Raw genomic sequence first — 25,077 nt, 5'->3', positions numbered from 1 at the left:
CAGCTAACTTTCAGTATGCATTGCATCTGATAGAACAAACTGACCACAAGTCACATCTGTAGCACTAATTATCCTATGCTAACTGGTTCTTTAGGAGTTACTCTGGAGTCCTTAAACATAGTTTAGGGTTAGACTTACTCTTTTCTCCTAATACTCTTTTTCCTCCAGAAAACCCCATAATGACAGAAAACTCCAAGCAGAAAGCCCTTTATCCACTACTGAAAACAAACTAGTGCAGAGAGGCCCATATTTTTCATTCATTCACATACTGAGATGTGGGAAAACTTATTTCAGAGGCCAGTTCTGGCCCTAAGGTACAACCACTGGATTGAACCATTAAATCTGATCACACAGTTAAATATTGAATCATATGATTAACTTCTTTTCCTTGATTGTAGGGAAAGATTTCTAAAATATGGGACACTTCTAAACTGGAGCATGAAACCCCGACTGGAGCTGCCATTACCTTCTGAGAAAATACCACATAATAACCGGTTCCTTTGGCTCGGCAGGTGAGCTTGCAGACGTCTCCAGGCAGCACTCCAGCATACTTGGGGACCCATTCCACGAAAGTCTTGACCCCCTTTGCATCAGACTGATAGCCATTCCTTGCTTCACACTGCTCTTGTCGAAAGGATTTAGCTGTGGGATTATTCACATCATTACTGGCTATTTCAGACCATGCTGCAAATATCATTATGTCCATCTATTATTCCAATTTCTTTCCTACATTATTTTTATGTCACATCACTTCTTTACTTAGAACTGGCCTTCCAACCCCGCTATTGTTTTAGTTTGGAAATCACCCCATGGCATAACAAGCATTAAAGGCCTTAAGTCTGCATGATGTTTCATTTTAGAGGACTGGCTTTTTTTTGCTCCAGTGCTCTTTCTCTACGGCATCCAGGGTGAGGTGCGGGTGAAGAATTAGGATACTGTACTAACCACGAATGTCTTTCCTTGATAGACACATTTTGGGGAGGTTACAGTGAGCCTTTTGTGTGGTTTCAGGGCAGAGAATCATATTTAGTGTCTGTGAAGGGCGGGCTGGAGCAGGAGGGCACTCACCGTTGGCGGGGCAGGGAGTGACGTTGCAGGAGCGGTAGATGGCCCGCTTGCCTGTGCAGTATCTCCCGTTGTTCCTGGGGGCTGGGTTGTTGCAGTGGCGATAGGCAAACTGAACTCCTCCCCCACAGGTACGAGAGCACTGTCCCCAGGGTCCCCAGGAACCCCAGTTGCCATGGCTTGAAGCCTGAAAAACACATGGAACAGCAGGAGGTGAGTCTGTCATCCAAGCGTGAATGGAGCTGTTACCTCAAAGTCACTGCTAGTGCTTTCCTCAACTGAAGGCAATTCCTTCATGTTGGCCATTCAGGGATAACAAGTCTTAGGAACCTTTTCTCCCAGCAAAGTTAATTTCTATGTTTGATTTTTAACCAATTTCAATCTTTGATTGTCATCACACTGATGATGATGATGACCTCATTTGCACTGTGGGTGCAAAGCCAATGCTGAGCCTTGCTCCACACAGCTGGCTTCAGCCTCTTCAGGGAACACACCCAGTTTCATGCACTCCTCTCTTCGTTTTTGCTATTCCTACCAAAAAAGGCCCCTTAAACTGGGGTTCAACTCCCAGAATATATCCATACTGCTAATCTGAGACTAATTAAATCCAGCTATTGTGATGCGTAGGTATTGCTTGGAGCTACTGGCAAGTGATGGAGTGTCTACATTGGCTATAGTATTGCAATATCATGTAGAAGTGTAGAAATCCATAAAAAAGGGTATAGAAATCCATTAAAAAAGAGTCATAAAGGCTGTAGCTTGATTTGAATGGCTTCCACAGTTTGCAAATATTTTCACAAAGCTCTACAAGTCCACATCTCTTTTGTGGGTGTAACAGAAGGGGCTACCAGAGAATTTAGAAGTATGTGAACTGTGCAGTTGACAGCTCTCATGAGCCTGGGGATTCTTCAGATGTGTAAGGTAGACAGGGGTTATCTGTCACTGGAAGCACAAACCCTTCTGATCCAGAAGTTATATTCTGGATTAATTTAATCTGCCTGTTTCTTCATCAGAATTAGGGCCCTGAGGCCTTTCAGATGAGGGCTGTAAGTAAAATGTGGAGATGTGATTTATCTTGCTTTCCGTGCCAAGTCAGAAAGCCATGTCCTGGTAACTGTCGTTTACTGAATGGGCAAATCACCTCCTCTGAAAGGACATTCCCAGTTTTCCAGGAATGAAGGCTTTTCTTAAAGAAGAAAATACACTTCCTGATCCTCAACTGCATTTTTTCTACATCCCTCAGCAACAACACCCCAATTACATGCTAAAAAAACAAGGCAGCTTTCAACCTGACTTCCACGTAGCCCTTTTCACTCCCACAAAAATCAGCACCTCTGAGGGATCACCTTTTCCAACTCCCCTCGAGGTCACAGCCCCATAACTTACTGAGTAGTATTTCTTCTTGGTTTTATCCACACATTTCCCTTGGAGGCAGATCCTTCCTTTGCCACAGGGGGTTCCCTCGACGGCGGGCAGCTTCTTGGTGAGGCAGACCATCTGTCCCTGGCGCACCACGGCGCACCAGAGGCGCGAGCACACGTCCATGCCGGGGCACACCGTGTACTCGGCGCCGAACGCCAGCTTGCACTGCCGGATGGCATCGTACGTCTGCCCCGGCAGCTCCTCGGGGCCCACGATGTGCTTCCTGGGCTGGTCCAGCAGGCAGTTCCCTGAAAGAGCAAGCAGAGCTCTTCTTGAATCCGTTACATATTTTGTTATTTCCCAGTTTTCCCCGCAGTGACGGCGAACCGCCTTCGAAGAATGGTGATGTGAAGACCCTGAGGTCAAACTGCTGCCACTGTGTTCTGACCCTGCTGCTGAGCTGCCAATTCCCAGCCTGAGGTGTAAATGAGTTTTACCCAGGTCCTTGTGGCCTTTCAATCCTTTACACAAGACTTGGAGCACATTCCCTGCTATTTATCGGTTTGTGATTTAAGGAGTGAGCAAGACTCATGTAAGCAAGATTCAAAGCAAGCACAGTTGCCATTTGAGTTTTAAATCAGGATGTCAGAAATAGTAAAGCCTCTAAAGGGATGCCAGAAAAATCAAAAAGCACAGACTTGTAGCCAATGAGGCTAAAAAACCCAAACAAAACAGAATGAAAAATAAGAAATTCTATCAGTCCAAAGGAAAAATATAACCTGTGTATCAAAACTAATGTTGGCACTAAAGCTGGATTTCACTTCTCTTCTAAGTAATGATACTTGGCTGGTTATGAAACTAGTTTGAAAAGGGTTACCCATTTTATCCAAAAATCATAAATAACAGGAAGAAAAAATAGCATGACCCTAAAGATTTGTATATGTGTTTTAGGGTCTGCAGTGGTCATGATTTGTCTGGCACACTCTAAAAATGAGAATTCACATTTACATTCTAGGTATCTTCTGATAGCTGTTTTTTTTTTTTTACTACAGAAAACCTCACTTGTTGACATGCAGAACTATTTATTCAGTGTAACCTCTTTTACACTTCATGAAAGGGATATGTGGTCTGGGCAAGCTTCACTCATCCTCAGCCAAAATAACTCACCACAATTTACCTCACTTTGGAATCCACACCAGTGTTCTTCACTTGCATCATGGCTGAAAAAAGCCTATCTATAAACCCCTCACTATTTACACAAAATGGAATGGAATTTCAAGCCATGGAGTTTAAGCAAACCAGAAACACCATTTCTCAACAGCTTGAGTTTTCCTTCCAAAACACACACTTACTGCAACTGTTCTGCTCTTCTAAAGACTAGTGCCAATTAGCCAAATTAGCCAAAAATTCTTTCTGCATGATGACTTGCAACCAAAAACTCTGTCTTGTTAAATCTGATCCATTTGCTAACCCTGATTTACCCAGCCTTACATTTAATCTGGATTGTGCTGAATTTTTATTGCAGACAAGGTGTGCCAATGCTACCCGTCATGAGATAAAGATAATTAAAAATACCCTGGGTTATTGTAGTGTAAAATATTAGAGACATGATGAGGAGTAAGGAAGCACCTATCTTTTTTCCCTGGAGTTTCTGGACATAATTTTCAAAAGTTCTGGCAAAAATAGGCTTTGTAGAAGTAAATAACAGTGGAAATCCTCCTGCATATGCCCTGTGAGGAGGGAGAAAGCCACTGAAATGGGAGGGCACTGATGGGAAGGCTGATGCATGTCAATATTCAGTATTACACACTGCTTTTGCATCTATGCTGAAGTTTATCAAACTCCCAAGTGGAGATGGTTTTCAGTACTTTAAATCACCATAATAACACTTAATTTTGACTGGAAATTCAGATTTAGAGAAAAAGGAAAGAAAAGCCTCATCCTGCATATACTCATCTGTCAATCATTTCCGTTAAAACCCAATATATGTCAGCAACAAAGAGGTTTCACAAGCTTACACAGCAAATATAGCATTTTTCCCCCTCCAGAACACAGGGAAATGAGATCCAAACTTCTCCTTAACTAAGAAAAGTTGTGTAATTTCTACAAAGCCAGGTGCTCCAGCTGATCTCACACACTAAATTCAAAACTGAAGATAGTGAAGGCCTCTAAGGATTTCCCACAGGAAAAAAACACTTTATATAGGAAGACTGAGCAGTGTCTGTGTTTGGACAGGTTGCAGTCAATTGCAGGTGTTTTTACTGGTCCAACCTCCTACTTGTCATGGTCAGAAAAAACAGAGTGGGCCCTGGTGGGAGGGCAGAGAGGACTTCAATTCCGCATTACGTTTCAACATCCAGAGTTTATACATACTGCTAGTCTCATTTTTTATTTTTTTTTTTGTCCTGGGCACCAAAGAACATCTTTGTGCCCTGGAATAGAGCAACATTGTTGGCTGATGACAGTGCTAATTAAGCCATCTCATTATCTCTCTCAATGCTGTGTGTAATACATCTTGGGAGAAAAAAAAGGCAGAACAAGATCTGTGCAGGAAGCAGATAAGCAGGATATAAATTAATTAAAATACAAACAGTCCTTGTTCCAGGTTGCACAGAGCACTGGGACTGAACACAGTAAGTCCCAAGCAAGCATCCCCCAGCCTGGTGGTTGGCATGACAATAAAGGCAATTAGTACCTTTGGAAAGGCTTTGCTGAAAGCAGATGGATATAAATGTCACTCTCTGGACATGAACCGAGCCTTTTCTTCCTAAATGTCAAACTGTTGTCTGGGGTCATCTCGTGAGTGTAGAACAAATGGTGATATCATGAGAGAGCTGTTTATTGTTCTCAGAGCAGGCCCCAGGAGACAGGGAATCAGCACCTTGATCCTCCCCAGCCCCCTGGCTGACCTTGAACCAGACATTTCTGTTGGGATTTACTCAGCTGACTTCATGGAATGCTGGTGTCTGCAGTGCACTCAGCTGTCAGGTGTTTCACTGCTGAGGAAAAGGAGTTTATAGTGTCATTCAGCATCCCTTATGCTGCTGAGGCCTTTGATTGTCAAATCGAGTCTCAAAATCATTTGAAGTCAGATCATTGACTGCCATTTTGCCTTAATGGATGGTATTTGTATTCTGTTAGGACAAGCCTGTGATTAACTAGGAAATCATACATTTCTACAGAAAAGAAGACTTACTTAGAAAAAGTCTCTGAAGGGCTGATCCATGAAGAAAAGAGATTCCCTAAATATTATGCATTTGAAATCACACCGAAAGCATCAGTAATAAAATAAATTCCCGGAGAACTATGGACCTACTTGATGAGAGGTTCAGATTATCTATGGATTTAATCATATCAATAACTATTGAAGGCCACACTCCTGAGTGATAACTACTCATGAACTGAGGAGAAAACAGTTCCTTATACTCTCTGAGAAGCCATTCATGGATGGTGGGAGAGTTACCTCAGTAACTCAAAAAGGAAAGTTCTGTTCATTTGTGAAAATTAAATTGGTAATATTAAATCAATGCCAAAGCAATATGGACCATAAAACAGGACAGTACAGATTAATGGATTTAATAAAATTGAGAGAAAAAATTAAGTCATTCAGAGAAAAATATTTCAGAGAGCACTGAAATCAGCCAGCAAAATATTTTAAAGCAAACCTTTACATTCAGCAGACACACCATACTTTTTATCCATAAGCATTTTGGTTACCATAACAACTTGATCCATTCACTCAATTATGTCATTTTTATCTCAGCATTTTGGAATTTGAGTGGTTTGTTTAATAACTGCAGTTGCTTGGGGAGCACAGGGAAGACTTTAAAATTCATTAAAGAGTGAAGTTGAAGACTATGTTTTTTTATTTCTACTTTTGGAAAACAAAATTTTTGTCCTTATTCCCCAAGGGACAAATGTCATGTTTAGCAAATAAGCTGCCATAAAATGTTCTTAAAAAAATATAAAGTCACAGTAAAAAGTACCACGTAGCTGACAGGGGGAGTGATAACACATACCATGGCCATCATCAAAGAATTCTGTGATAGTTGCTGAAGTGCACTTGGACCAGGGTTTTGAAGCATCAATGCTGGTCAGAATGGAGGACATCAGGCGCTTGTCTTCCATGGAGCCAAAGTTCTCCTCACAGAACTTGGAGTCATCATGGGAAAGCCCAAGCAAGTGCCCTGTGGAAATGAAACAAATAAATACAATTATATGACTATCCAGGGCTTACCAGCTGGAGCTCACCGTCATGTGAGGGGAGAGAACTGTGCTCATTTATATTTATTAACAGTTGACTTCTTACTGTTTTCCCAAATCACCTTCAGCAAGAAAAACTTTGTGAAAATGTTCTGCAACTGTCTAGAAAGGCGCTACATCTTTTTACACTGCTAAAATTAGAAGTATTTATGATACAACTAAACAAAGGATAGAAGAATGAATGGGAATAAAGTTGCAGAGAGCTGAAGCCTGAATTTAATGCTCAAAATGTTCAACTTAAGCCAGAAGTTGATTAATAAGAGATGCAGGGCTAAACAGAGAGTGCTTTAACAGTAAGGACAAGACCACCCATCAGAGCCACTGCAGAAAAAAAGCCTGATGCCCTGAAAGGGACACAGCCTGCAAGATTTGACCTTTTTTCAGGTAAGTAAAACCACTTTTGTTTGGCAAAACTTCCTATATACAGCCAGATAGTGCTGTTTCTATGCTGCACTGAGACAATCTCAGGAGATACATGTCTCATTTCATGATGTTTCAGTCTGATACAGCACTATGTATAAAGGCTTGCTCTGAAGACATGACAACAGCTTTGTTTAATTTCAGACAAATGCTGGTGTTGAGAAAAACAATTCACTGCTAAGATGATGATTTCAAACTGAAGGATTCCTCTGACAAGAGTAACCAAATAATCAGTGAACCACTTCTAACCCACAAAGTGAATTCTCTGGAAGTGGGCTGAGCTTTTAATACATTGTATTTACATTGTATTCACTGATCCAAGACTGCTCACAGTTGTAGAAATTACCTCACTACAGAATGTTTGTGAAATAAGGCAATGAGGGTCTCTCAGTGTAAAAGGAGTTTAATTTCTAAGTCTTTGCCTTGGTACTAAACAGCCCTGGGTGAATAAAAAAAGCTGGAGCATTGATCCAAAGAGTTTGGCTGAGTAAACATCCCATGGCACAGAGCACTGGTTCAGTGTGGGATATGAATGATTGTTGGGTGCACACCAGCAACTCAAGGATGTAATTTTTCAGAGTGCTCAGCATTTTATAGCACTACCCAGAACTCTGTGACATGAAGCTTTCAGTCTTGTAGGGCAGAATTCCAGTTTGTCCCAGCCTCTGGTACCACTCTGCAGCACTTGTAAGATGCAGTTTTGTTCTCTAGACAAATCCCTTATTGCATAACTGTACTTCACTCTTCAGAACTGCTCGTTTTCTGCTAAGGATATCCCATGTAAGTACATAATTAAACAATACAGTGCACATATTCATAGGCCTGTTAATGCTTCTGCAGCTTGGGCTGAGTTTCTCTGAGTTTCTCTGCTACCTGTGACATCTTTCTTTTTTCTCCTTCATAGAGCCAAATAATAAATATCCTTTGGATATGAGGAAGTCTGCAGGTGAATATAAGATCTTCACTTTGAGCAGAGAGACTGGTGATTTCTTTGTAACACTATTTCAGTTTAGCCTCCCTCCTCAGAAAAAAGGACAGCCTCTGTGGAGAATTTCAGAGTAAATAAATAAAATGAAATGTTTCTCAGGCCACTGTTCAGCACAGAACATTTTATCCCAAATACTTTGGCAAAAGCAGAGGAATCTGAAACAGGGTCATCTCCTGGAAAGTGTCAGACCACTGAATTCACCTTTAATTAGAGAGCAGCATAACTTCTCTGCTTTACAGTGATAAATGGGGTGAGCTGAGGACACACCTCATTAGCAGCGTCTACTTTGTCATATTAAATCAGGCCATTGTTCCAGTGCATGACAAGAGCTAAGTCCCTTACTTGGCAGACTTCAGCTTTTTGGAGGAGAAGCTTCCCCAAGTATTTGTGAATCTCCCCTGTTATGTTCAAAATTTCAAAAATAATTAAAGAACCCATTATGACAAGGAGAGAAGCAGTAAGTAGTGAATAATTTCCAAAATACATAACTCTGACTGCCAGTATTTAGGCTTCTGGATTTGCCACCAGTGATGTTAGTGAGGTTAATAGCATTAAATACATGGATTTTAGCTCTCCATACTGATTTGCCAGTTAACTTTGTATGCACGTGTCCTTGGGTGACAAACACATTCAGTTACAAACATTGTGAATGCAACTCTTGAAGGATTTTATGGAGCTAAAATTCCTAATTCTTACCACAACCTAAACTTCTCCCTGTCCTGACTTTGCCTTTTAAGGCACTCTGACCAGACTCAGAAGTGATTAAAGCAGATGACAAACTCCCAATGACGCTGAAATCTGGTTTTGCATTTCATTAAAAGAATCAAAATTCAAAATATCACAGGGCGGTGTAATCTCTAAATTACTGGCTAAGTTTTGCTCTTTTTAGCACAGAAGTGAGAACAGCAAAGTCCTTTAACACCTGTCCCCTTCATCCTTTTGCATCCAAAAATTAAGGAAGGGACACGTCCCTTCCTACTTCAAAAAGTCTCCCCCTACCAGCCCTCACATGCATAACCCTGCTGATGTCATTACATGACATTAGAGTGGTTTCTGGCATTTTCTGGGGGGGTGCTTCCCTTCCAAATTGGAAAGGTTGATCCTTCAAGTGACCCTGCCCAGACGCAGAGCTCTGGAGAAAGCAAAGACTCGAGGAATACAAACCTTACAAAGGAGGCTTTTAAAAACAATGCAAATTTTAGCCCCACCCCATTTTGTACCAGTATAAACGTCAAACCAGGCTATTGAAGAAAAAGAAAAGGCTCCCAGCAGCTGTGTAAAATGATGACTGATTGAGAATGGGTTCGTAGATCATCTGCTGCTTTCTACTTAATGAAGCATCTTACTGGTGCTGACAGTTCCCACTGAGTGAAAATGACATAATACAATTTTACCAGCAGGATGGTGTTTAGTTAAGTTATGCTGTAGGAATGCACGAAATGGTGAAGGAGACAGATGGAGGGGAAGCAGGTTTTGCCCTCTTGTAGGCAACAAGGAGGTGGCCTGCTTGTAAATTCATCTCGAACTCCAAACAGACCAACGACCCAGAGTCACATCCTCCCCTCACAGCTTTCCCTGCTGAAGGCCAACACCTGCTACAGCCCAACAGGAAATAATACCTGCAATGGTTCAAAAATGATGGCTACACCTTGTAGGAATGGGGGGTACATCCCTAAAACAAGATGGGAATACTTCAGAGAAATGATGACAAGTCAGTTAAAACTTTCATCCTCTCTAAGGATCAGGCCACAAACACACTGCAGGGAAAGCAGGAGTGCACCAGAGCTGTGCTGGATGTGTGGTGAAGCAGCTCTCTTATTCCCAGGGATGCTGCGAAGCAAACCAGAGTCACAGAATATCCTGAGCTTGAAGGATCATCCACGTCCAGCTCCTGGCCCTGCACAGGACAGCCCTAAGAATCCCACCCTGTGTCTGAGAGCATTGTCTAAATGCTTCTTGAAATCTGGATGTCTCTGCTTTTTCTTAATATACAGTTCTAGACTATCTGCAGAGGTTCTCTGAGTGAACAGCATGCACAGTGACTCTACTGTCATACATTTTTCACTGGTATTACAAGTATTAGAAACAAGAAAACAGAAAATATCCATAACGTACAGCAAGCCAACTCCAGGTTTTGCTAAAGCACAAAAACCAAGGTGGGTCTCCTGGAAAAAAAACACCAGTCCCTGCTTAGGGACAAGAACTTGGACAGCATGTCAAAGAGCAGCTCTTGCACTCCATCTGACCACAGGAGACATGCAAAGTGACACAGCAGGCTAAAAAAGGCTGCAGGCATTGTAATTTGTTTTCTCAGAGAAGCTCAGCTCGGATGAAGCACGTGTTTGCCAGTGGGGTCATGCCTTTCACCTCATTTCCAGTTGGGACAACTGGGGAGCAAAAGAAGGTCAAGAGATTTGCCCCAGGTTACCCCGTGAGTCAGTGGCTCTCACAGGATCAGGGCTCAGGAAGCTCCTGGCTCAACATTCCTTGGGATAATCACCAGCCCAGACCTTCTGCATTAGCCTCCTGCTCTCCCCTTGGCTAAACAAAGATTGCATGTGGGAACTCTGTCAAAATAAAACCCTTTCTTCTGGCATGGGCTGCTTTTCTAACTCATGTGAGTATCTGACTCCTTCTTAAGAACTTCATGCTGATATCACTCAGGAATCCTCTAGAAGTCATGATGGACCTAAGCAATAACAATTAATAAAGCTGGTGGTTTTTTGGATAAACAGAAGCGAATGGAATTACACAAGCTTAAAAAAAAAATGCATAGACTGTAAAACTGGCCATTCCTCTTTTTTTTTATTCTTGAACTTTCCTTCCAGTTTTCTTTTCTTTGACTGCTATCAGTCACTTATGAAAGAAAAAGGATTAAGAAAAAATCACCCTCTCTTTTATATCTCCAGCCCAGAGGCAGTTTTTAGTATTTCTGGCTTAAAAGCCTTCTTCAGACTCAATGAAATAATAGTCTGGAGTGCAGCTTCTTCTCAGGAGTAGACATTAAAAAAAAGCCCCAGTCAGACATTCACCCACCAGCGCTGCAGACTTTACACAAAACAAACCTGTGCTGAGCTGGCTTGTTGTAACACTTGTGGGAGATCACAGACACAATTGCCTGTCAGACAGGCAATTCCCAGACAAGATTCTGCCCAGGCAATCAGAGACCACTGAGTCCACACAGACTTAAATAATCATTAAAAAGATGTGGCTTTGGAGGTCCACTCTGCACTAATTAATGGGGCATGTGGAAGGGAAATATTCATTTTACTGAAGAAGCAGGAGATGGTGACACCTATTTCACATCAGGTCAGCTTGGAGAAACTTGGAAAGAACATTATTCACAGCAGCTTACAGTAAATGAATGAACTCTCTGGGAGTACATGGTGCAAGAATGTAAAAATTGCATTGGCTGCTGCACCAAAAGTCTAGCCCCACAAAACCTACACTATTGTATTTGGATTATCCACCTGCCAAGGAGGAAAGCAATCCCTACTTTCCTCTGCAGTCTGGAAGGCTGGAAGCCCAGGCTGAACACTGAGCTTCTTTTAGGATCATAAAATCAGAGATCACTTAGGTTGGAAAAGACCATTGAGCACAACCATAAACCTAACACTGCCAAATCTACCACTAAACCATGTCCATAACATGTTTTTTGATAATGACTGCTGTGAAATATTAGGCAAAACACAGAGTTTTAAAGTTTGCTTTAAGCACCATGTCTGCTGCAGGTGGAACAATGATATATTTCATATAACATTACGAGTTAATAAAAATATTGCTGGGCAAGCCAAGAATTTTTATTCAAAATTTTAACCAGCAATCTTTTAGCCAAGTGATGTTTTCTTTTTGAGGCATCAGCTTAATTTTCTGCCCCACCTTCAGCTCTTGTGAAGGCTTAGCTTTGTCTGCTCCCCTTTTCTCAAAATCAAAAGGGGGTATGCTCATGAAGGCTTAATTTGAGAGCTTTTGCAAGCAGAAGTTAAGACAGAACTCTGAAAAAAGGTTCAAAGAGGAGGAATCAAGCAATTTTCCTGATGTATGTCAGCAGAGAAGACTTGGATGAGGGTACTCTCTGGTTTTTGGGGTTTTTTTTGTTTTAAGAAAGCAAATCTTCCTAATTATGATTACCTGGATATTTGCCTAAACGTCATCTATCATGAAGGAAACACAATATGAGACTCACAACCTCCACTGTTTTTCTCATGTGGCTGTGAGACTGTGCCCTTGGCAATGTATCCCTTTTGAAATGAAAGGCTCCAGGAGATTTGTAGCTGTCAGGTCTGAAGCTTGTCTTTATCTGCTTTATCTTGACAGCCTTGAAATCAAAGGGCTGCATGTTCAGCAGAACATGGCAAAGAAAAGATTGCTGTATTTAGTTACTTTTGAGTGTACACAAAATGAGCACATGTGGTAAAACAAGGAGTGGGAGTATTTTTTGACTCTTCTACAGACATCAAAAGACTCCTTTAAGTCTCACACACATTGTTCTCGGTTTCATCTGTTACTGAAGAAGTCAGAATCAGAGTTTGCTGTAAGTTAGACATGGTATTCCTTCCTCAGTGGCCTGCAGCTCAAACACAGCTCAGGCTCTGAATGAACAGCTCCAACCCACTCAGAGTTCGTGGTATTCTGATGTTTCAGTGAGCCACACAAGTAGAGATGCCAGGAGCAGTATCTCACTTCTAAAATGGCTTTTTTACAGAAAATGATGCTCTCTGATACATTTTGCTGATGGTGCTCATGACACTTTTGTCCTCAGTGGTGACAGAGGCCACAGAATGATGCCATGCTGGAAAAGATTTGGTATCAAACTCAATATATGAAGAAAGTTCCTGGCTGTGAGGGTGGTGAGGCCCTGGCACAGAAAAGCTGTGGCTGCCCCATCCTTGAAGTGTCCAAGGACAGCTGGAAGCAACCTGGAATAGTGAAAGGTGTCCTTGCTCATCGCAGGGGGTGGAACTGGACCATTTTTATGGCCCCTTCCAACCCAAACCATTCCGTGGTTTTCTCGTTTTAGTTTCTGTGCAGTCCCTTGGTTTCAGGCATTATTACACAGCCCAGCTGTGGAGGATGTTGTGATAACTCCTCATAACCACAGAAAACGATGCTGACCAGAGACCTTGAAAAGGCATCCTGTGCATCCCTCTGCCCTGGGGTAGGATCAGCATCCTCTGAGCCACAGCTGCTTTAGCCAGCTGGCTCCTGTGAGCCTCCAGAATGGGAGCCTCCCCAAGCACTTCAGTCCTGCCCTCAACTGTCCTGCTTAGATGATTTTGGCTAATGCTTAAAGCAAATCTCCCCTGCTGCAATTTCAGGCCATTACCCCTTGTGCTGTCCCAGGTGGACATGGGGAATGATTTATTATGCAAATTTTTGCAGCAATTTTTTAAACACACTTGAAGGCTGCTTTTATCCCGCCCTTTGGCCTTCCCTCCCCAAAAGTCACATGTGAAAGATAAAAGGAAACTAATGAACAAAGGTTTAATTAGTTCCACGTAGCAATGCTAAAGCTATAGCCTAAAAATAAAGTACTTGGAAAGAACATCAGTAAACCATATTACTCGGGAGGACAGAAGGAGTGACTGCATGCCAGAGTGTTTGTGTAACAGAGGAGTAGGAACATTGCAAAAGGTCAAATGAATATTATCACTGAGAAAAAAGGCTGTATTGCCTCTTTTTAAAAATGTTAAGTTTCTCAAGATTGATGGAAAGAACAAAGATACATATAATTTAAGCTGCTAGACCCATGTAACTCCCACTGAGCTGAACTGGAGCTTAGCCTGCTTGAAGGCTGCAGGAGGGATGCTTTTGTATTTAAGGACTAGATCAAAACTCAGGAGACTCTAGATCAAAACTCAGGTTTAATTCTTGGCTTTCCCTGGGATTCCCTTTGTGATCTGGGGAAATTTCCTATTGATAAAACAAGCAGTAGCTCCACTTAGATCCCCTTGAACTCTTCTAATTTTGTAGATGGCAAACTGTTTAGGGTGGTGGCATGGCTGTGCCAAAGCACAGTGGGACTCCAGCACCAACTTCTGACCATGACTGTACCTCAAAACACAGCACCAGGCTGCATAACATGGATATATCCTGTCACAAAATATTTCCAATGTAATTCCAGCTGCCTGACTGTGCCTGCTGCTGATGCTGGATCATGCTGATCTTCACTTGTTTATAATTCTGCACTGTCAAAGTAACAAATCTCTGATCCAAGAGTCCAGAGTATTAGAGTGCAAATCTCCTTGTTTTTGTTTCCTAATGGTTATTTTAATAAGGGATAATACATGGAGAACCAATGTAGTGATGCCCTATGAAAAACTTTAAATAGCTGTTGAGATTATGAGCAATCTCAGGTTCTTTAATGCTCTCCTCCACAAATCCCCAAGAGGCAGGGAAGTGCATGAAGCAAGGAAACATCATTTTTTGCAGACAATAGGCTGCTGATAACAAAGGTTTGGAGAATGCCTACATACTCAGACATACTCAAAGCTCAGCCAGCTCTGCAGAGCTGTGGAGGTGTACATGAAGGAGCTGCTACAAGTAAAAAAAGGCATCCATATGCCACAACATGGTGAGGAACTGATGATTTCAGGCAAGAATCCAGGGGGTTATTTTTGTGAAAATGAAGCTACTGCTGTCCCAGCTGACAGCAGCATGTCCCCTGCTAGAAAATAACCAGATATGGATTTACTGTTGGTGGCTGGATGTCTTGCCAGGCTGTGATTTCAAAATAACATTTATGGTATTAGCACTGCTCTCGTGTATTCTGAGGAGAAACTGGATTATCACAGTCAAAGTTACAAGGTTTCTTTCTGGTTTTTTGTTGCATTATCCTCTTTTTTTCCATTTGTCATTGGAGACAAGCTACTACTGATTTTCCTACATACAAGTAGGACAAGATTCAGGTCCTACCTTATCGAACTTTATATAAAGATCTCCACCTCTTATTGCCAGCTAATCAGTTGTACCAAGAATTTGGTTGCATCTATTCTGTGCTCTCCTTTACAGGCCTGTGGAGGTTCTGCCTGTTGCTGCTCATTCATTCTCTCCCCCTCAAAAAACACTGGTCAAAATCCATCTATTTTATCTGAAAGAAATGAAACAAACATCTCACATGTGATGTGGCAGAAACCCTGGCAACAGAAGCAGCAGGTTTGTTCTGCAGCAAAGATGCTTTCTGGCCTCCTGTGCAGCAACCCAACCTGAGCCCTCGAGCTGTGCATCTTCCTGTTGGGTTGAGATGCAGTTCAGTTTACTTTGGTTGCTTTCCAGAGAAAGAATCTGAGCCTGGAAAATGCTCTTGGATCCTTCAGGGGGGGAGCAAGAGCATTCAGATCCCCTGGAAGTCACAGTGAGGACACTCTGAGGATCAAGTTCGTGTTAAAGATGCTGCATCTGCTCCCCGTGCACAAAACCTGCTGAGAGTGACTCTGCCTCGCTCACCTTGACCTTCCAACTGACAGAATAAAACATCTTGGGCTCAGAGCATCCCCTCTGACTGAAGAACTGAGCCACTGTAAAATTAAAGCTACACCGTGCCCACAGGACAGGGGGAACTTGGAGATTTCTGGGTTGTAGGAAGAAATCTGGTCTCCAAATCAAATAAAGCAAGGTTTCCCCAAAGTGCTTAACTAAAGGGTATCCATGCCACACTTTTATTTTTCATCCTTTTTTGACCTTTGATTTAATTTAAGTACTCAAGCAATTTTAGCTGTGTTTTCTTCTCAGCTTTTCCCACTTCAGGCCACACACACAAAGATCATTCAGTGACTTGACACCCCTCCTTTCTTAAAAACTTCTGGTGAGGAGGAAAAAAAAAAGAGGATGTTATTTTAAACAGCCTCAAACTAGAGGTTTCATGTCCATTAGGGTTCTTATTTATTCATTTCAATTCATGCCTTTTTTACATTGAAAATTATAGTTTTTAGAGATTCCTGTAAATGCCTAGGTATGAAAATGGCCTTTCTCCAAAATGTGCTTCTAGGTCACTAAAAATAATTCACTTTTGCTTATATTTTCTTGGTGTGGAATTCAAGGTAACAATGTGAACGCTTGCTGCTCATCCCTATCTTTACTGATCTGTGCTCTTTCATTTTTAATCTACCTAAAAATGTATTTATTGCTGGTCAAATGGCAGGAAAGACATCACTGTCCTCTTCATGCACCAGATCCATCAACAAGAGTGCTCCTCACCCAATGCTGACCCTCAACAGAGACACCACTTCTGGGTACAAGGGACACAAGCAGTGTCCCCAGCACCCTGTCTCTGAATGACAGGCTAAGCTTGCCATCTAACACATCCCAGCTTTGTGATGGCTCATTCACAGCATCCACATCCACATCCCACGTGAATCTGTCTTTCTGCACTACTGTAGTTCTCTCTAAATGCACTGAATTAGCGATTCCAGATGACTTTTTCTTTTGTTGTGACATTATTGCTTACTGAAATAAAATTTCTGCTTTGGGGACTCATCCTGCCACAGTATTTAATGTTTTCATGCAACGCCTGATCCCTTCCTCAGCCACTACTGATGTAATTCCTTTGCAGAGCTGTAAGAGGAGCAGGGTTAGAATCACTTGTCACTGAAGAGTCAGGTCATTTTCCATCCTTGGTGACCTCTGTTTCCTCAGCCACATGTGTAAGGCACTCAGATCTCAGGCTCTACCTGCAAGCTCCTTGAAAATGGAACCACTGCAATGATACTCCCAAAGCAAACTTTACTTTGGTTTGGCACGAGGTACAAGGCAATTCAGCAGCTGGCTCTCTGTGAAAGTTCTCCTTTCCTTGTTATTTCCTTCCAAGAATATTTTTTAAAAAAAGAGAAAAAAAAGAACATTCTCCACTTTCAAATTGCCGCTCACTCCCCAAAGTGAACAGCCCTTATAGCAAATGTATTTCCAGTGAACACAGTTCACAAAACATCAGTAAATTAAACACGATCAAGATGGCAGCAGTCTCTCTGATGGGACATATCATAACAGAAATAATATCCCAGAACACAAACTTTCTTCTGTCACTAATTCTATCTCAAACCATTCTGAAGGGTACATGCAAGGCTCCCAATTTAATTGCTGTCCACTGAGGTGGAAACTGAAACGAAGCTAAACCGGTTTTGTGACCAAACCTTTATCACCTAAATACAGTTTCACTTATTACAGGATTACATAAAGATGGAATTTCCATACACTTACAAAGGTACTAGAATTACGTCGGGGTTTTGCCACAAAAGCTTTTCTCTGCAGGTAATACAAGGAAAAAAGCCTCCTAACAGCAGCACATGCAACAAGCTGAAAAATGTGACTTATTTTCCAGTAAATAACTGCATGCAAATTACAACAGATGGGCCAAAAGCTTTCTCAGGAGGGCCATGCATTGACATCTCTGGGCAGTAGCAGCAGCCTTTGAATTTTCACTCCAACTGCTGCTTAGAAAGGCCACTGTCAGGGAGGAAACACCTACTGTGCGCCTTCCCCTGCCTTCTGATCCCTTATTAGTTAACCCTGAAGTGCATATGTACACAGCCCTAATCCCCAGGCGGGGCTCTGGGCCGGGGGAAATCTGGAATTAATTGCGGGGTATTTTGGTTCCTAATGCAGCTGTTGTGAGTGTTTGGCTTGGCAGGGGAACAGAAAAGGCACTGCATACCAATTTCGTGAGCCACTGTAAAAGCTGCGTGGAGGCCGTCGTCTTCAATCACCGCGCAGCTGCGCTCGGGGGAGCAGATGGTCCCAACGTCTGCCATTCCCAGGGTATCACAGGAATGATGCCCACACAAATCCTGCCCGGGAAGGGGAAAAGAAAAATAAAAAATAAAAAAATTACAAAAAAAAATCATTTAAATGAATTTTTACACCCAGCGGTAACAACCGGTTAAAGTCGCCTTTGCCAATGGCAGGACCTGGATGAAAATATCAGTGTGAAGTTCCAGCTAAAGATGTTGAAAGCACAGCAAGCCAATCCCTGCTAAGGTCAGTGGGAGTATTTTCATGGACTTTAACAGGTTTTGGATAGGTTCTGCAGCTAATTGTTATTAGTTAAATTTGTGTTCCTGTGATAATGCTCACGCTGGCATTGAGGTAGGTACCGAAAATATGCTGTGGAAGCATTTCCTCATTAGCAATAAAAGCAGAAAATTCTCTTTATTTATGGAAAGTAAACCAAGTAATAGAGAAAGCTTCAGCTTCCTGATCAGTCCTTGAACCAGAGATCACCCTTCTTTTCTGAAGCCAGTCCTGTACTCTCACTTAACAGAAATGAGATTGTTACATGTGAAACCTCATTCCACAACTCTCAAGTACAATTAATAATGTGTTACCCAATAATATACAAATATATTTAGCAATTCTCAGAGGTTGCTGAGAGTCAGGGATATGAGAGAGTGCAAAATCCCAACAACTTAACCACTTCTCACACACATAGATACGGGGTGTCCCCGAAAATTGTGAAGGTAGCATCAGGTTTTGTCTTTCAACTTTGGGCAGGCATTGTGTTTTTATCACAAAAATTGCTGCAATTTCTCCATGCTTCTGCTGAAGCAGCAGGAAGAATATTAGTGTGAATGTGCATATATACACATTTTTTGGATGAGAAGGAAAAGTAGGGGACACACTCTTTGAAACACTTCAACATTTCATTGTGGTTGAATGAAATTGTCATTTTCAATGCATGACAAATGTTATCATCAAAATTATCAATGAGCACTCTTTCCCCTTCAATTTCAAGATTCTCTTCTTCCCTTCAGATCTCTTTCTACAAGGACTTCCTTTTATGAAGCCTTTCATAAGAAATCCATCTGAGTAAGACACACCTTGCAGGAGGCTTCAGAGCAGCAGTCCTGATTATGACAGGTTAGGCAAAACTGGAAATGCACAGGATTCAAATCCCACTGAAGTCAAGAAAACCACACTGAGTGCACAGATACTGTGACAGTATCTTTAAAAACACAAAAAAAAGGAAAAAAAAAGTGTTTCTTTCCCAACAAAGAATTTTTTCTAGCTAATAATACAAAGCAATATTACATATATGGAGGAGAAATTTCAGGCTCAGTTCTGGCTTCCAGGAAACTATCAATGGGACATGAAGACAGAGTCTTAAGCTCGATTTTTAGGTTGGACATCAGGAAGAATTTCTTCACAGAGAAGGTGATTAGATATTGGAAGTGGCTGCCCAGTGAGGTGGTGGAGTCACTGTCCCCAGAGGTGTTTAAGGAAAGACTGGATGTGGAAGTCAGTGCCATGGTCTAGCACAAGGTGATGGTCACTCATAGGCTGCATTTCAGAGGTCACTTCCAACATAATTGATCCTGTGATTCTGTGATAGAGCAATGTGACCTGAAGCCACACAAGCAGCTGAACTGACATTCTATGAAAAGCACATAAATCAGACAGAAAGCAGCAAAACAGAATAAACTGCATTAATTAAGGCTTTGTCTCTGCATGCAGAGACATGCCACTCAGTCTTTTCTTGTATTTGGGTGTCATTATTACACTGGTGCTGGCATCAGTGCTGCTCCCAGAGTGGGCACAATGGTATCAGCACCCAGATGCCTCATGCCAGTCAGGATTTACTCCCATTCTCCCACAAGAAGCAGCTATGCTGGGAATTTACACCAGCATGCACAGCTGGACTTCACAATGATTCACCAGGTTTGATGGTGACAAATATAACTAAAAAAAATATAGTTTTTCTAAGCAGGCAATCTTGTAATCTGATTGGATGTGAGGAGCATGGAACATTAGGGCAGAGATGTTACCACAACCTCAGCATTTCAAAAGCTGTGCACAGGATTGCATTACAATGCCTTCCCTAGACATCAGGGCTGTACCAGAGTCTGGTCCTAGAAAATCCCACAGCAGGAAAGACATGATTCTGCAAACTGCTCATATGTAAAATCACCCAGCTCCTCCAATTCCCCAAGGACAGCTGGCAAACAGGTGTCCTCAGATGCTGTGGGACCAGCCATCCCCAGAAAGGAGCAGAGTGCCCACCTGGGGTCAGAAAGTGGTGGGCAGTGCTACAGCAGAGCCCTGGTCCCTCAGTAGCCCCGTGGCCACATCTCTGTGCCCCCAGGAGTCGGTGTGGGAGTCCTGCAGCCAAATCCCAGCTGGGAAGCAGCAGAGGGGCTTGTAAAGGATTCTGGAAACAAGGACAGGAAATATTTCCTGGCGTCAGCTCCTTTGTAAGAAGCTGTTATGGGGATGTCTGTGGGTTGTCCATCTGCTGCTAGAGCAGGGCATGCCATGGCTGTGCTTTGAGCAGAGCATGGATTGAGCATCCTGCCAATTCCAGCCCTCGGTGACTGCCTGAGGATGCTCATAGGCAGCTAAGGCTGACATTGTCACTAATCATTGAGGCAGATTACTGAGTGCTCCTCTATGTTGTCAATGTCTCATTCACTTTTTTACTTCTGCCTGTGCATGATTTGAACTGGAATACATTTCTATTCATAGTATATGCTAAAAACTGCAGCCTATCAAGTGGCATCTCTGAGGCAAATATTCTGAAAAGCTTGCTGTTGGGTCAGTTCACCAATACCAGCTTCCAAACAGCTTGACTTCAAGTGATGTTACTGAAAATCATGCCTGCTTATCCATCAAACACTGGCTATGGATTATTCATTACAAGAATCAATAGTTATATTTGTTTTTTGCTTTCCTGGGCAGTCCTGGAAAGCAGACTACTACTTTCATGAAGTAAACTTTCTGGGAGTAAGTAGAAGGTTTTATTTCCCTGGAAAATATTCTAATTTTTTGTTAAAAACAGGCTTCAATGTAATGACACAACCTTAAAAAAATCTGTGTGGGTAGCCTCAACTATACTCCAGCTAAAGCATGAGGAAAGAGGGGACTCGTGATAAATAAAATCAGTTTCCAATGATTATTTCACTCTGGGTTTTTTTGCTTCTATTAGAAAGTTAATCAGCTGTTCAGATCTGGATGCTCTATTGCCTTGAAACAGTGGCAGAAGCTTTAAAGACTGTTTTTTGATATTTCTGAAGGAGGAAAGCAGCCTGGCCCTTGATCTGCTTTACAGTCATTTCAAAACAGAAGAATGCCAAGGAAATGCATTTGCTATGCAGAAGGCAAGAGATGTTAAGCTTTGGCAAAGGAATGGCTTAGTGAAACTAAGCTGTACGTCACAAGTCTAGTAGTTAATCAGACAGCTCATTAGAGGCCAAGTTTTCTTGGCATTCTAAATCCATCAGGAGCAGCTGGCTGGCTGCCATGTATACATGGCCTTGTTGTGAAGGGAGATAACTGTCACCGTGTCCTGCCTGGAGCAGGGAGTTTATTTCACCTGGAATGTTTCTACAGTAGGTTTCAGAACAAGAATAAACTGTTTAGTGAAACCTGGTATTAGGTCAGAGCCCGCTGACCAGATCCAAAACATGATGTGAGCACCAACATGGACAGTTTGGTGGGATTTAAGGGCAGAAGAACATGTCCTCAGGTCTTTTGAGCTACCTACTCCTCACAGAGCTTGCAGTTTGGGATCCTGTGGGCCCCAAAGTGCCACAGTTCCAGAGTCTGGAACCACTAGGCACTTTGCTTATTGGGGTTGAGATGTTTTGTGTTTCTCCACCTCTGCCCCTGAGGGAGGCCAAGCCTACAGAGCTTCTCAGATCAGAATGAGAGGAACCCACAGGATGAGGCTTTGTACCAGGCCAAACTGCGCATCACCTTCTTGTAAATCACAGCTAAAACCTTTGCAGCTCTGTTCACTTGTTCTTCTGGTGAAGCTCATCAGATAAAACTTTTTCCCAGTCAGAATGTGATCCAGCTACAATTCCTTCCACGGATGAGGCCAACTAGAAGCAGATTTTTTAGGAGAGCACTGTATGGTCTATACCAGGCTCCTGCTGTGCACACAGGGAGCTGTGGCTCCTCCTGGAGCAGCCCCTGAGGCCAAAGTTTCTCTAGCCCTGGCTGCAACTGAAGTGCAGTCAGTGAAAGGCCCCAATTTTTGGCCCCTACTGCTCATCCTTCTTCTTTCCCACAGAAGAGCCTGTGGTAAATCCCAGAAACAGCCTCCTCTCCGTGCTTGAGGAACCCAGACCACCTTGCTCCAAGCGCTGCGCCCCACTCAGCAGCTTCAGGTCACGATTCCTCTCGTTCTCACCATATGAATTACTCACTAAACAGCGACAGACCTTTGGTCAGAGGGGTGGAAAGTTTCCTTAACACCTGGAACAGCTTACGACCTCCTGGTTAAGGCCCTCTCCTGGGAGGTGGGCGATACAGACCTACAATCCCTCAAGCAGAGGAAGGAATTAAGCACGACTTTCCGATTTCCTGCAGCAGCGCTCCCACCGCAGGCCTGGGCAGGGAGCGTGGGGTGAGGTGGTGTTAGGAACACACACATCCACCCTCCCTTCAGCTCCTCTGCAAAGTGGGTGAACTTTCATTGATGTCACAGCAACGTGGAATAGCACTCATGGTTTAAAAAAAAAAAAAAAAATAATGTTCATGTGAGCAGAAAGGTGAGGAAGGACTCACTGGGTTACTGCTCTGTCCTCCCCAAGCCACATTTTGAGAGGGTGGCCAAAGCCTGGTTACCTTCTGAGGAAAACCACACTGCTGGTATCTGCCACATCTACCAAAACAAAACCCAAACGTATTTTCCCAGCAGTTTAGCTTAAAAATTGAGGTAATTTGCTTTTGGGGTTCATATGATAAATATGAGCCCGAGGCTTGAGCATTTGAAAAAAAACCAAAACACACAGCAGAGCTATGCAAACTACAGGTTATTTAAAAATACTGACAAAATGCACATAAAGCATTTGGATTCCGCATGGGGAAGAGAAGTTTCAGTTATGAAACTGGTGACTGATGACTGAGTAAAAATGTGTGATTTAACCTGCCTAAGCCACAGCTCCTTTTTGGGAAACTCCACACCATCTCTCCAGATCGGAGCGAATCAAACTTCTCCTCTACGTTATGTCCCACTTCGTTTTTCCCTAGGGACATTCAAATGTATTAGATGTGCAAAAAACACTATGAAACTGGTATACACATCACACTGCAATTTCTTCAGAGTAATAAGAATTAACAGTGAAATCTAGTCTATTGACCATTGGTACAGTGACTTGTTTTACTACTAGGGGATAATAACTGTTGGAAGATGATAACAGAGAAAAGGAAAAAAAAAAAAAAGAAGAGAAAGAAGTAGAGCCAAAGTAAGCATGTGCTCCATGCAATGAAATTATCATCTACAGAGCTGAGATAATACAAAGCTTGCTGTTAAATTTCAACAGCACTGCCAGATGGACAGTTAAACTAAATCAAACACACCAGCCCCGTATAATTACTGTGTAGAAAAAGGCAGGACAGTGGCCTTTGGCTCTAGCATGAACCCTCTGCTCGAGCCAGGCATGATGGTACTATCACAGATGATGCTAACAAGCACTTAGGAAAGGATTTTTTCTTGCTCCTAATGTCTGTATCTACTGTGAGAAACATCTATTTTAATCTTCAGATGATTCAGAACTGGGGGGAAAGGAAGAGAGCTGGATTTTGTCCAAATGCATTCAATAGTTCAGTTGAAATTTAACTAAGGGCCACTAATGAAATAGATTGGATGAATTCTAGAGGATAATTGCAGAGCAGGCTGGACCTCAGAAAAAGAACAGTGTGAGTTCAACTGCAGTTTGCAAGTCCCATCTAATCTGTTTCGCTATTGTGACAAATAACCTGGCAAGTGTTTTGTTGAACCCATAAAACTCTGAAGATAATCTGCTTCCAGCTTCTGCAAACTGTTCACTATAAAAAAGGCTGACACAGAATAAACTCTAAAATTGCTGTTGACTTCACTGCCACTGAGAACAAGTGATGAAACACCAAATTCTAAATTTACTGTTGGCTTCTCTGCCATGGACAACAAGCGATCTAACCTCCAGGGAAAGAGGGCTTTGCAAGCTCTTCCTCCTCCTGATCCCACAGCTGCTCCTCTACGGGGTGCAGGACTCACCTGGCCACCAGAATTGCATCCTTGCACCACCATATTCCATGGATGAATCTGGGAGGAATCTGCTCTAGGACTCATGAGGCCCAAAGATTTACAGCTGCTGTCAAGGACTCAACCACAAAGTAGCCCAACAGCAGGGAACCCATGTACTCTCTAAGGCTCTTATGGTCAAGCTGCCTTGAGAAAATTTAGAAATATCAGAAAATTATCAGGTTTTCTTACTGCCCAGTCAGACCTCTGTCATGCTTTGTCCTGCTCCTCACGGGTGAAAATGAGAAATTGGGACTGCTGGAAAAATACATTTCTCATTATCAGATTTAAATTATCACTGTGGAACCCAACTAAATTTCTGCAATATTTAGTGACAGATAATATCTGTGTCTACTGAAGGTTTTCACAACGGCCAGACATGTAACTCTAGTGCATCTTGCATTTACACAGTAAACACAGGACCCACTGCAGCTAATGGACGTTGCCATCACTGATAAGCAACACAAAGCCTAAGAACAGCTTTAAGATGTTGCCTGTATCACCCCAAACTGAATTCATGATCATACTGATTTACTATGATCTGCAGGATAATTGTTTTAAAGCTCTTATCCAATTAAAAACAGATTATGACCAGCAGTAAGTGGCTGTTTTAACTCAGAATCAGTGAATTTCCTTCTAAATTTTTTTACATGGGAAGTACTTCCTAGTATGAATGATGATGATGACAGCCATAATTTGAACTTATATAATATAATGTGAACCACTACTAATTTAATAAGAAAGTAGAGCTGCCAATGCACTCAGTCTATCAATGGTTACTAATTTATCTTTAAAGAAGAAGAGACAACCAAAGAGGACGAAGAAACACTGTTGAATTCTGTCAGGATTCTTCCTTTATAAGGACCCCAAATAAAGCCCTCTTTTGGTGTAATGTCAGTCTGGAACAAAGACAATTATTATATTAGGGATTTGTATGGCACCAGCCATGCACAATGCAGATTCTATCTACACAAAACCAATT

General features: G+C 42.3%; 1 protein-coding gene across 1 annotated transcript in view; it reads right to left on the bottom strand.

Annotated features, from left to right (window-relative positions):
• The window catches only part of ADAMTS5 (ADAM metallopeptidase with thrombospondin type 1 motif 5), a 36,282-nt gene that overhangs the window by 7,506 nt on the left and 3,699 nt on the right, over nt 1–25,077 (bottom strand). The window contains exons 2-6 of the mRNA XM_023946611.2: nt 17,748–17,880; nt 6,447–6,614; nt 2,452–2,735; nt 1,069–1,252; nt 467–642 (exon numbers count right to left, since the gene is read on the bottom strand). Coding sequence (XP_023802379.2) covers nt 467–642; nt 1,069–1,252; nt 2,452–2,735; nt 6,447–6,614; nt 17,748–17,880 — 945 coding nt within the window. The remainder of the gene's footprint in view (nt 1–466; nt 643–1,068; nt 1,253–2,451; nt 2,736–6,446; nt 6,615–17,747; nt 17,881–25,077) is intronic.

Source organism: Cyanistes caeruleus, chromosome 3, assembly GCF_971803275.1.
Source record: "Cyanistes caeruleus chromosome 3, bCyaCae1.hap1.1, whole genome shotgun sequence".
NCBI classification, from domain to species: Eukaryota; Metazoa; Chordata; class Aves; order Passeriformes; family Paridae; genus Cyanistes; species Cyanistes caeruleus.
The sequence above is the reverse complement of the archived record's forward strand: the minus strand, read 5'-3'. Positions and strand labels throughout refer to the sequence as shown.